The sequence below is a fragment of the Cololabis saira genome, chromosome 22 (genome assembly GCF_033807715.1).
Source record: "Cololabis saira isolate AMF1-May2022 chromosome 22, fColSai1.1, whole genome shotgun sequence".
NCBI lineage: Eukaryota > Metazoa > Chordata > Actinopteri > Beloniformes > Belonidae > Cololabis > Cololabis saira.
The window spans coordinates 4,612,416-4,626,579 of NC_084608.1; the positions used below are offsets into that span (position 1 = coordinate 4,612,416).

The following is a 14,164-nucleotide window of genomic DNA, read 5'->3' on the forward strand; positions in this document are numbered from 1 at the left end:
ATTGAACATTTTTTAATTCCACGATGCCGCGCTGTGATGACATCTCGGCTCGTCCAATAGGAGAGAAGGGAGAAGAGAGAAAGTTGTGTCCAATAGGAGAGAAGGTGGTGGAGACTCTGCGCCGACTCCTCTCCTTGCGCCGTGGTAGCACATACCTAATGAATGAGTTGTGTCAGCTGCTGTGTGGATTATGTTCTCACTGCAAACGAACCGCTCCAGGTCTGGAATGGAAGCGAGCCGAGACCACCTCTCCTAGGAGATCTCAACTCGCTTGTTTTGTCCCGCATCTGAGCACCATTGCTGTGTTCACATATACCAAACCAATCGATCTCTAGGGGGAAACGCTCCCTGTTTTGGAACAACTGCTCCAAACGGGACAGGTGGGAAAGCACCCTCAGTTTCCTTGGTAACACCTGAGGGTTTGACTAATACCTGGAACAACCACTACCCTCCCATAAGGTCCTTAATGGACACAGTGTTGATTCTCCAGTATCTAGGATGGACCTGAGATACGACTTAGCAACGGGAGATATTCTAGTCCGCTCGCCTATTTTCTTTTCTCTCCTCTTCTGCATCCCCGTCATCAAAATTGTTAAATTCACCAAATAAATTAAAAGAAATTACAAAATCATTCATGTCTCCGTCCTGTGGTAGCCGGCTCTTCTTCTCTGAATCTCCGTTGCCGTGGTTACCACCTGGCAGTTGATCCAGCGCAATGATATTGAAGATATCAGGCAATTTGACCAAACTTGTTTTCTAGGTGTAGGTTATCACTTTTAACCTCCACCTGCCAGCCAATCAGAATCCAGTATTCACACAGACCGTGGTATAATAAGTTTTATGTAAAGCACTTTGTGTTGCATTTTTATGCATGAAAAGTGCTATACAAATAAAGTTTGATTTGATTTGATTTAAAATTAGATCTGAACATTAAAACAGAGCTAAGCCCAACCTGTGGTAAAGCGGTGACCTCAATCAGAGCTTGTGGCGTTTTGCCGTTGTTATGAGGCACCAGTCTGCAGTTACTGGGTAGTAACGAGTTACATTTACTCCGTTACATTTACTTGAGTACGTTTTGGGAAATTCTGTACTTTTAGGAGTAGTTTTGAATCAATATACTTTTTACTTTTAATTGAGTAGATTTGTGAAGAGGAAACTGTTACTCTTACTCCGCTACATTTGGCTACGTTGAGCTGTTACTTTTCTTTTATTCAATTCAATTCAATTTTCAATTCAATTTTATTTATATAGCGTCTAATACAACAAAAGTTGTCTCTAAACGCTTTCCAGAGACCCATACCCAGAACATAAACCCCCGAGCAATTATTACATAAACAATGGCAGGTAAAAACTCCCATAGTGGGAGAAAAGCCTTAAGCCAAACAGTGGCAAGAAAAACTCCCCTTTAGGAGGGAAGAAACTTCGAGCAGGACCAGGCTCATAAGGGGGGACCCTCCTGCCGAGGGCCAGACTGGTGGGTCATTGACGGCAACAGCACAGCAGGCAGGTGGAAGATGCAACGGGATGACCCCACCCCTGGTCCCCATTCTTTTATCCCTTTTATCCACGTACGTGTCAATCTCATGACATCACTGAGTGATTCTTTGGGAAAAATGTTTGTTTTTGCATGTTTTGTCACATTTACACAGACTCAAACACACACAGAGTTTCTATGAGTTCATGGGCTTGTTCTAGTTTTGCCTGGTTAAAAAAGAAATGTATAAAGGCTTGAAATTTTGTGCTACTTGTGCTTAAAGGTATTGTGACATCATTTTTAAAATGCTTTTAACACTATTAAAAGTCTTGGCCAACATCCCTCAAATGTGTCTAAAAGGGTGTAACAAGAAAAACTTCACTCTAGTACTCCATTCCTGGCTTTTTATTACAGTGATTTTTTGCGCCGTGAAAAACGCTTCCTTTCCCCCCTTTCCTGTCAATCATTGCTCCGCTCCTCCTCCATACCTCCTTCTCCAACCAACTGCTACAAACTTCTGCCCGCGTCTCCACACACACGCGCGCGCACACCGACCACAAACCTATAATACATATAATGTATCTATAATGTTCTATAATACATCCATGCCACAAACACCCACACACACAGCCCAGACAGGGCGACTACAGCCCGGGGATGAAGTCCGTGCGCACACCGAACCGGACTTCTAACAGCGGCGTTGGAGAGTTAAGCCGGGAGCGACAGGCGAAGCATGCACAGAAAAGCAGTCCACCGCAAACAATCATAAAAATAAAGGCATGCGAAGCAACAGTGTCCCCTTATCTTAAGTCCAGTCAGTGGCCGCGGGTCTTCTTAGCAGTTTTCCTCCGGTGATTAGAACAAAAGAGGCTCTAAACACTAAACAGCTCCGTGTTAAGCCTGATGTATGGTTCCGCGTTAAATCGACGCAGAGCCTACGCCGTAGGGTTCAGCATACGGTGCGCGTCGCCGCGTAACCCTACGCCGTAGGCTCTGCGTCGGTGTAACGCGGAACCATAAATCAGCCTTTATGGTGCGCTGGAGAGGAGCGGAGGCAGGGAGCTGGGTGGAGGGGGCGGTGATTTAGCGGGCCGTTACGTAACGGCCCGCCACCAAACCACATGCGCCGTTTTTACATAGTTATGCGGCAAATCCCAGAAAGCACACAATACACTGAATGTTAAAAGTTCGTTGTTTTTTGGGTGTAATTGATGTCAAGACACCCAACAAAACACAAAAAATCAAGAAAAATGTGTTTTTCATGTCACAATACCTTTAATATATTTTTTTATTCTGTTATTATTTTATTATTTATTAAAGTACTTGAATTTACTTTAAGGTTATTTTAATTTAAGCTATTTTTTTATTTTTTATTAATTTTAATCTATTTCATTATTTTATTGATTTAATTTGCCTGAAGATGATTATTTTGTACTTTTGTCTGTTTGAATGGTTGTGTTAAAAAAATAAATCAGACGTTACTCAACAGTTACTCAGTACTTGAGTAGTTTTTTCACCAAGTACTTTTTTACTTTTACTCAAGTAATTATTTGGATGACTACGTTTTACTTCTACTTGAGTCATATTATTCTGAAGTAACAGTACTTTTACTTGAGTACAATTTTTGGCTCCTCTACCCACCTCTGCCTGGGACTCACTTCTTCTCTCTCCTCCTCTTCTTCCTGGTAGCCCACAGCTTGTGCTCCCCTGCGCCCCCTCCCGGCCCGTCCGCCCTCCCCCGTCAGGACGAGGTGACCGTCTTCCACCTGGAGACGTACCTGAAGGAGCCGCAGCGTCCCGAGACCCGGAGGTTACGCTCCTTCTCCTCCCCCCCGGACACGGGACCGCGCTGCTCCCACCCGTCCTCCTCCTGCCGGCTGCCTCTTCCTGGCTCTCCTCCAATCAGGCGTCTGGTGAGTGTTGGCTCCTGAACTCTGACCTGTCATTGGTGATTGATGCAGACACTTTTCCTGAGGGATGTTGCTCAGAACCGGGATCAAGCCAGGACCCAACAGTTATCCTGGCTGGACCCAACTTGGGGCCAATCCCACTGTTCACCCTACTCACTACCACTAGCCCTAAAAATGAAGCCACAAGGGGTAGGGCTTTGTAATGTTCCCTAGGGATTGGGACACCACTTGCTACGTCACTGCGTGGTTTACGTTCGGGTACGTAAGAGGTCCTGGTCATTTCACGGATTTTTGTTAGATCAGGTTGAAAGATCAGGTTGAAAGATCAGGTTGAAAGCGACGCGCACCGTACGGCGCGCACTGTACGGCGCGCACCATACGGCGCGTGCGTCGCCGCGTAACCTACGCCGTAGGCTCTGCGTTGGTGTAACGCGGAACTATAAATCAGCCTTTATTCTGGCGAGATCTAAAAAAACGAGCAAGCGAGTGATTATATACATTCACTGAGTGAATATTTTGAAAGTAAAATATAGATTTCTCGCTAGAAATGTAATCAAAATGCATTTTTATGCAGAAACTAACTCAAAATATTGATTTCATTCACTAAAAAATGAGAAATGTCTGCCATGTTTTTTTGTTTGATTCAGTCTGCAAATTATGACGTTAAGCATTCTGGGAAATTTTCTCTAGCCCTCGGTCAGCGAGTCAGTATCTGAAATCCCTCGCTGTGTAGGGCTAGATTGATACCCCCTACCGCTCGATATCTCCACTCCCCCTACATGCAAAGAGGAATTGGGACACCACTACCCTCACGGGAACGTGCAAAATTTAGGGGTAGTGCTGAAAAGTAGGACTAGGGGGGATTGGGACTGGGCCTTGGTCATCTGAAAAAAGCACATACCGTATTTTTGCGACCATTAGCCGCATATAAACGTCTTATTTTTTTTTTCAAAATGTGCCGCGCGCCCATGACGCAGTGCGCCGAATGTGTGTTGTTGGGGCTCTCACTGCGGCTCCCTCGCGGGAGCGCTTTGAGAAACACCGTGCGTTCCCGAGGAACCGCCCAACCGATGCCGGCGGGCTCCGTCGTTTACTGTTGATGGATTGTAGATGCATGGGCTGACGTGTCTGCTGGGCTGGACTGTTGTTCGAGCTTTCGCAAAAGCCGGTGTTCTGCCAATCCTTGCTACCCACAGAGAAATGCTACTTTGTGGTTCTGCGCATGCGCACAGTCGATTTTCAAAGTTTGATTTCCACGCTCATCATTTCTTGCACGATGTAAAATTGATAATATGGGATGTTGAGTATTTGATCCTTCAAAATACACTACCCATGACATGAATTGCATTACACTTTGTGAACATTATATGATAAAGAGAGAAAAAACCAATTCTATCACTTTATTTAATATTCATTCAGTCATTGGCCTTTATTTAACCAGGCAGGTCATTAAGAACATTCTTATTTACAATGACGGCCTGGCAAGCGACAAGCAACACTTGGAGGAAGTGGTTTAGGGAGTAAAACACAGTAAAAGTGTAGCTCTACAAAGGTGGAAAACCATTAGGGAGCATTTTTTAGCAAAGCAGCAGAAATTGGCAGAACACCGGCATCATTTCCGAGGGGCCGCACGGCACGGAAAGTGACTCTGACAGCGAGGGAAGTGGGACTGGCACAGCTGATTTAGCGCAGCTGTTCAATGCAGAAACTGAGGATGAAGACTTCGATGGGTTTGATTAATGCAATTACGATTGTAATAACTTAAATAAAGCACAATCAAACTAAGTTTTGCTCCCGCTCTATTTTTAAATACGCACAATTGTATGCTTGTGTGTGAGTTGTTGTAAGGTGGCCCACCATGTGTGTGTGTAGACGGAGTCTTTTTGTTCGGTGCACCGTATGTGTGTTTTAAATACAGAAATGACACACATAACTGAGGCTGCGCCGTATGGTCGCGAAAATACGGTAATAGATTAACGTGGAGATCCAGGGGGAGCTGGTCCTATTTATTTCCAAATTTCCAAAGGAATTCTATGTATGAGCCTGACAAGGTGGTCTATTGGCACTTTTCCACTAGTACCTACTCAGGTTTGGTTCTTTTCCACTAGGGGTCTAACGTGCCGAGTAGATACTTTTCTGTAACTATTCTGCCGAGGTTCTAAGCTGCTGAGTCGGCTGTATCTGACATCATCACACTACAGGCCACCGATTGGTCGGGGGGTTGGAGTCAGACGTCTGAGTCAGGAGGAGGAAATCAGAGAAAGAGACTCTGACGGATTCTTGTTCATTTCATTCAACCAGCAACGGCAGCAAAAGTCTGTTTCATGATTCAACTCTGAGGGTCAGATGTTCATAAACCTGGTGCTGAGGAGAGAATTAAAAAGGGATCTAGACGGAGATAAGGAACGACCAGATCTACCAGGAGCTCTGTCTCTTCATAGCTGCTCACGGCTCCAGCTGACTTTTCAGCAGCACCGAGACAAACTAAATTTTTTTTTAAAAAGCGTCGCCGCTTGAAGCTTCTCTCTCTCTCATTTTTTAACTTGATATCAAACACAAGTCACAGACCCAGCAGCACATCTATCATCTCCTCCAGGTTCTACATCTTTAGTGTTGTTGTCTTCTTCCTTTAGATCACACAATCAAATACGTCACAGCAGCTTCACTCCAACCTCCTACTTCTGCTCCAGGTGATGATTGTTATGGAAAAGAAACCAGGACGAGTTGAGATGAGCCGCGCCGAGTAGGTTCTAGTGGAAAAGTTCCATTAATATGGATGTCAGAGCTCTGGTTTGTTTCTGGTGTCCGCCTCCACCGCGATTCTAACATATTTGTGGCTGGACGCCACATGTTTGAGCCGCAAAAGCTACTGTAGACAGCTGGGTGATGCATTATGGGTTTTGAAGGTGACTAAGGTAAATACACGAGCACGACTTCTGACTGCAGTAACGCTGTTTTTAGACTTTAAGAACTGTAGGAACTTTTCTAGAAAGATACAAACCGACAATGTAGAAAAAATAGCCAAGTGTGGGTGAAAACCTGGAGTTGTTGCGTTGCTATGGTTGTCAAGCGGTTGTCATGGAAGCCGCTGGCTTCATTGAGCATCGTAGCGTGATGAAGACCGATGATCAGTACTGGAGTTGAGGGGGATGAGGGGTGATGGCATCCCCCCCCTGAAATAAAAACCACCCCCCCTGTAAAACTGCCACCCCTCCTTTCCATCCCTTATGTCATTTCATCAATGAATGTGGTTTTACTGCTATTTCAACATTTAGAGTCATCACCAGAAAAATAACTTATTTGATAATTTTCACCTGTTTCAAGTAGATTTTCACTTGAAATAAGTAGAAAAATCTGCCAGTGGGACAAGATTTATCTTCTTATTACAAGTAAAAAAATCTTGTTCAAGTGAAAATCTACTTGAAACAGGTGAAAATATTTGTTTTTTCCAGTGATGAGTCTTGTTTTAAGTGTAATGAGATTTCTTTACTAAAATGAGACATTTTAACTAGAAATAAGACAAATATTCTTGTTAAGATTGAGTTTTTGCAGTGATCCATGTTACTTATCCTGTGAAGGACAGAGTCATATTGATAAGTTCAGAAAAGTGTTTTTTATTGTTGTGTTTTGATGTATTTGATGTAAGCCCAGTGGATATTTCAAGCTTACAGAAGGCTGCATTTAACTGCTGCTATGTCATTCCTGCAGTATTTCTGCAGGTGTTTTGGTCACTGCTATTATTTGTAATATATTATATTATTTGTAATCAGCACAAATTATCTGTCCCCATATGATTAAATCCACCACCCCACTGATTTATTTTTTACAACTCCAGTACTGGTGATGATGGTTAGCCATTAACCAAGCTCACTGCCAATCACAAGTCTAAAAGTTATTACTTCAGATATTTACAGTCGTCATGGGTGTAAAACGTGACCATGGAGATCAAAACTCTTTCTGTTCCAGACCGTAAATGTCTTGGTTTCTGCTGTCAAGTTGAACATTTTAACCTGGAGGTCAGTGGATCCGGACCATAGTGGTGTGTGGAGGAAGCACAGGTCTGGATATGGACCCTGGTGGCCGGTAGAGGAACCACAGCTTTTTTATTTTCACACCGGCTTCAGATTCAAATTATGTGCACTTGGGCTGATGTCAAAATACATTTTGTTGAGGGGGCACGGTGGCGCAGCTGGTAGTGCAGCCGTCTCACAGCAAGAAGGTCCTGGGTTCGATTCCCGCCGGGGATGCTGTGGGTGCTGAAGTGCGTGTTAGTTCCCTCATGACTTCAGCTCCACACCATGGGTGGGGTTGGGGTTTCTGTGTGGAGTTTGCATGTTCTCCCCGTGTTCCCTTGGGTAGCTAATGTTCTCTACCCTCACAAAAACATGCAACAGTCCTGGGCTCTACTGCCCCCTCTGGCCAACCGGGGAACAGATGGGGTGGGGAGGATCTGACCGGAATAACGTGATCCTTCCACGCGCTACGTCTGGCCGGAGAAACCCCACCCTGTCTGGTGAAAAGATGCTGCTGCTCACTCCTCAGGTTAAGGAGGAGACCTGAGCTCAGTGCAGGAACTCCCGGGGTTGGTAGAGGATGGCAATGCCCAGGACTGTTACTTAGGTAGGAGCACTGGGTGATAAAAAATGGGAAAAAACCGGGATAAAAAAAAAAAATACATTTTGTGAACGGGAACACAACTAGGCAAGGCAAGTTTATTTATATAGCACATTTCAACACAAAGTGCTTTATATCAACATTAAAAGCGACAAGACACAATTAAACAGTAAATAACAAATAAAATAAAAAAAGGTTGACTTTAGTAAAGACTTTTACTGAACGCTCCATGCTGTTGTGCTGCATTTGGGTCCGCCACACACCCTTGTCAAAATCAGAATAAGGCTGTTTCACTTGTACCCTGAGGACCTGTGATCGTTTCTCTTTGGATCCAAAGAGAACTACCTCAGTTTTGTTTTTGTTTAGCTGGAGAAAGTTGTGGCACATAGAATAGAATAGAAAGCCTTTATTATCATTATACTGGTACAATGAGATTAGGCAGCAGCTCCGTAAAAGTCGACGGCACCCGTAGCTTGAGGAAAAGTATGGTGGATTACTGCGTGAACTTTTTTGAAAACGGAGAAAAGATGGAGAATGAAAAGGGACTTTTGAACGGCAAGTTCACTTTCAAAAAGATGCAGATGGTTCGCTGGACAAGACTAAAGTTATTTACATGTACTGTCAATTTGAATTACCGTCGAAATACGTTGAGTCTCAAATACCACTAGCAGCCAAACACACGACCCATGCAGAGAGAACACCCCCCCTTCAAAAGCAGACAACGCTGGATAGATGTGAGGGAAGGAGGTTCCTCACCTGAATACATTAGATGAGCAAAGAATCTGAAGTATCAGCTAATTATACCTAACTGCACTTTATAGGTTGAGTTACTCCCTGCTGTTACATGTGCACTTTATTTGTTTGTGATTTATTTTTGTATCCCCCTGTTTTGATCCCACTTAGGAGAAGGGGATATTTCTGGAGTCTTTTATTTTCCTCCATATGACGTTAGACATAATTACAGGGAAAATTTAACTGACCAATGCACTTCTTGTAAACTGTTTGTGATGCATATGGTTCATTGTTTTACATTGAGCTGCTTAAAAAAAACAAGGAATCTTAAGTTTTTACAAGTGTAAAGTTGGGGACTATATTGTGTTTATGAAGGAATGTTACATACAGGTCAAAAGCTTTTTTTTGTGGAAAGTTGAATAAACATTGGCATAAAGCAGCATATTTGCCCTTTCTCATGTTGTTAAGAGTATTAAAAACCTTTAAAAAAATACCTTAAAGGAATTTAGAACAGCGAAAAATCTGTCAATAAATGTGCGATTAATCGCGAGTTAACTATGGACAACATGCGATTAATCGCAATTTAAAAAATTGATCGTTTGACAACCCTAGTTGAAATACATCACACATCTAATCACTCAAACTACTGCAGCAATGACTTTCCCTCTAGGGTTTCAGAAGATTGCAACAATCCCAAGCCCTGTCTTTGTGTCTTAGTCCAGACAAACAGGGAGCCTTGTGTCCTGAATTCCATCAAACATGAAAACCTAAACTTCCTAAATATTGGGAGCCCATTAACTTGAGTTGATTACATTTCTGTATTTGAATCGAAACAAATAAATACATATGTATTGAACATGTCTGAAGTCTTCAGATAAATCCTTCACATGAACCTCGGGAACGGTCGGCTCTTCTCGGCCTTTTCCGCTCAGTCTCGGCGTTGAGACGCTGACGTCCTGAAGCGCCGTCAAACTCACAAAAACACGATATGAAACCGGAAACTGGCTTTCACAATAAAAGGCTCATCAAATTTACAATTGTCGCCTTGTTTTTATGAAGTAATGGAAGTTGGTTTTGGTGTACTTATATCTTGTACAACTTTTGAAAACACGATTTACTAAATAATCTATAATAATCAATCTAACTGATCTTTATCTTTTTTATTTTCCAGACGTTAGTAGTTCAAATAACAATAAAACAATACTTGCTCAGTTCAATTAATGATTTTGGACTTTTAGATCCTTTTCTACACATGTAATTGCCCTTTTAGTTCAGAAGTTTCAGACTTTTATATAGTTTATTTGTATAGCACAGTTCAACTAAGATAAGAAAAGAGGTATAATAATGAAAAGCACAAGTTGTTAAAAAGTAAGGGCAGTAGAGTACAGCAGGTAAGTATTTAAAGGGGACCTATTATGAAAAACACGTTTTTTCTTGCTTTAACACATATAAAGAGTGTAATATGTTTACCAGTTTCCTGGTGTTTATAAGGACTCTGACAGCAGCGTTCTTCATAGTTGAATTTTGTTTAGTCTGAGGCTGAAGAGACTGGATAATCCAGAGGTGTTCAGTTCATCTATGGGAATGTAATTTTACATTTTAATGTAACAAATAAGAATCGGCAGTCGTTTTTTTTTTTTTATTTATTTTTATTGACATCCAGCATTAGACATTCACATCTGATACATCATGTATGCTACATCTTACATCTGTAGTCTGTCCTAAATGTCGGAATGATATTTTTGTTTTATGTCCAAACAATGAAAAGAAAGACAAACCACCAAAAACCACTATGTATAAGTAGGGAGTGATGTTTTCAACATAACACGATCATTGACTTGAGAAAATAAAATCAGGCCTATGGAGCGTGACGTAGTTGACCCAGTTTTCCCAGTATGAGGTGAATTTCTCCAATTTATAATTAATAAATGCCGTTATCTTCTCCATTTTATAAATGTCCATTGTAATTTCTATCCATACCTTTATAGTTGGGTTCTCCTGTGATAAACATTTCCTTGTAATAGTCTTTTTACCGGCCACTAGCAGGATATGCATTAAATGTTTATCTCTTTTTGGCCAGTCCTGAGCTATGTGTCCAAAAGTCGTCAGTCGTTCTCATCTTTTTGTTCTGTTTTGTTTTTGCATATATTACACTATTCCAGGGGTCGGCAACCCGCGACTCTAGAGCCGCATGCCGCTCTTTAGCGCCGCCCTAGTGGCTCCTGGAGCTTTTTCAAAAATGTTTGACCTTTTTTTCTTCTTTTTTCCTTTTTTTCTTCTTTTTTCTTTTTTTTCCTTATTTTCTCTTTTTTTCTTATTTTTTTCCTCTTTTTTTCTTCCTATTTCCTTTCCTTTTAAATTTCCCATTTCGACTTTTTTCTCTAAATTGTGACTTTTTTCTTGACATTTCAACTTTTTTCTCAAGATTGTACTTCAACATTAATTGCGAAATTTCCACTTTTTTCTCGACATTTCGACTTTTTGCTCAAAGTGCATAATGAAAAAAAAATCTTCCCTCAGTTCTAACTAATTTAGTATAATATAATATGTCTTTATTCTAAGGCTTATACAAGACTTTTCATTTTTTGCGGCTCCAGACATATTTGTTTTTTGTGTTTTTGGTCCAATATGGCTCTAAAACATTTTGGGTTGCCGATCCCTGCCCTATTCCATGTAAACCTTTTATTGTGAAACGAAATACCGGAAGTCACTCCCATCAGCTCTGCTGGCTTCACTAATCCTCGTCCCGGCGGACTGAGGCGACTTTCCCCGACAGTAAGCGCTGCTATAGCGGCCGCAGCAGGTTCTTCCATCCGCGTCCAAACACAAGATGCAGCCTTGAAGATGTCGCTCATCCCCGATAAAACCCCCTGCGGTCGAGCACAGCAGAGAAAAGAGACGCCAATGAACGGCCACTGTCACGTAGGTACTCGCTAACGCCGCAGCAGCAGGGGGTGCGCAGCAGCGATGCGCAGTAGCCGCGGATGCTGCGCTGGACCTGCAGACAGACAGGCCGCTCGTGCGCTCACCTGTCCGCCTGTCCGAGCTCTTTACTCCTTTATTCTGTCTGAACCAGACAGAATAAATCAGTTCCTCTACCGACCACCGGGGTCCAGGACCAAACCTGTGCTTCCTCCACAGACCACTGTGGTCCAGATTCAACCATCTGTGAAGTCAGTTTGATGACAAAAAGCAAAAACAGACGAGAAGATTTCCACTTTCCATATTTTTCCATCCAAACATTTGTCACAGATCCAGAGTTTATTCGCTCTTTCCCTTTATGCTGGTTATGCGTACTTAGTGGAGCTACTCTTCTCACTGTGCTGTATCACTAGAATGATTTAATTTAGGTAAATGGTCAATTCTGTGTCTTGATTACGGAAGAGTATCAGGGCCATGTAGGAAAAAAAATATTTGAGAGAGAAAGATTTTTTTTTATTGTGCACTTCGAGAAAAAAGTCGAAATCTCGAGATTAATGTTGAAATACAATTTTGTGAATAAAGTCGAAATTTCGCCTTTTTTCTCAATATTTCAACTTTATTTACAAAATTTTGACTTTTTTCTCAACATTTTGACTTTTTTCTCGAAATTGTATTTCAACATTAATCTCGACATTTCAACTTTTTTCCTCGAAGTGCATAAGGAAAATAAAAATCTTCCTCCTTGAAAATATTATTTTTATTTTTCTCCTGCCTGGCCCTAATAATTCAATTCAATTTTATTTATATAGCGTCTAATACAACAAAAGTTGTCTCCAGACGCTTTCCAGAGACCCAGAACATGAACCCCTGAGCAGTTATTACATAAACAATGGCAGGTAAAAACTCCCATTGTGGGAGAAAAGCCTGTGTAATACTCTTCCGTACTTGCTAAAAAAAGCAAAAGAAGAAAATAAACATTGAGTGGGTTTTGACTGTGTGCTGATAGCCTACTTTCCTTCCCATTAGGAAGGCTGTTTCATACCTGTGTTTTTCTCCCTGAGACCAGAAACAGGCCTGCAGGCCTAGTTTTATCACCAAGTGGTGACACGTATGCTGAGTCATTGAGAGAACAGTGACAGAGCAGTGTGAGCGTGTGCGGGGCCTCCTGACTGACTCTTGTTCTGCTGTGCTGTGCAGGTGGAGGTTGCCGGTGCCACGCCGGAGCAACCGGACCCCGACGATGCCGGTAAGAGTCAAACACGTCCTGCTGAGACCCGGGGAGGACGGTCCAGCTTGCTGTGTCTGCAGCTGGCCGGTGTCCTGTTGTCACGGCAACACAAGGCTTAGCAGGCAGTTCAGCTGATCTGGTGTTGAAATCACATTTTTCCTGCTAATACTGTTGTGATAATCTGAGGGGGGAACGAGGTCGACTGCCACAGTTTCTCTCTCTCAACGGAGACAGAAATACACCGACTACAACCGTCACACCTCTGGGTGCTGCTCTTAGATCTGAGCCTTTCACAAGCTAACTTCTCTCGTTCAACGTACACACAGCAGAATCCAAGCAGTCAAAAACTGACCTGGGCCTGGTTACCATGGTAACAGAGGACGCTCTGACTCACTGGGGTTGGCTCTGCACCGCCGGGCGAGCGACGGGCGTGACCCAAACCAACACACGCCAACCCAACACACACCAACCCAACACACCAACCCAACACACCAACCCAACACACACCAACCCAACACACCAACCCAACACACCAACCCAACACACACCAATCCAACACACACCAACCCAACACACCAACCCAACACACCAACCCAACACACACCAATCCAACACACACCAACCCAACACACACCAACCCAACACACCAACCCAACACACCAACCCAACACACCAACCCAACACACACCAACCCAACACACCAACCCAACACACCAACCCAACACACCAACCCAACACACCAACCCAACACACCAACCCAACACACACCAACCCAACACACACCAACCCAACACACACCAACCCAACACACCAACCCAACACACCAACCCAACACACCAACCCAACACACCAATCCAACACACCAATCCAACACACCAATCCAACACACACCAACCCAACACACACCAACCCAACACACACCAACCCAACACACACCAACCCAACACACCAATCCAACACACACCAACCCAACACACCAACCCAACACACCAACCCAACACACACCAACCCAACACACCAACCCAACACACCAACCCAACACACACCAACCCAACACACCAACCCAACACACCAACCCAACACACCAACCCAACACACCAACCCAACACACCAATCCAACACACCAACCCAACACACCAACCCAACACACCAACCCAACACACCAACCCAACACACCAACCCAACACACCAACCCAACACACACCAACCCAACACACACCAACCCAACACACCAACCCAACACACCAACCCAACACACCAACCCAACACACCAACCCAACACAC

General features: G+C 43.2%; 1 protein-coding gene across 1 annotated transcript in view; it reads left to right on the plus strand.

The window, feature by feature from the left end:
- LOC133423738 (5'-AMP-activated protein kinase subunit gamma-2-like) overlaps positions 1-14,164 on the plus strand; it is a 74,153-nt gene that overhangs the window by 41,298 nt on the left and 18,691 nt on the right. The window contains exons 5-6 of the mRNA XM_061714051.1: positions 3,164-3,387; positions 12,850-12,898. Of these exons, the coding sequence (XP_061570035.1) occupies positions 3,164-3,387; positions 12,850-12,898 (273 nt within the window). The remainder of the gene's footprint in view (positions 1-3,163; positions 3,388-12,849; positions 12,899-14,164) is intronic.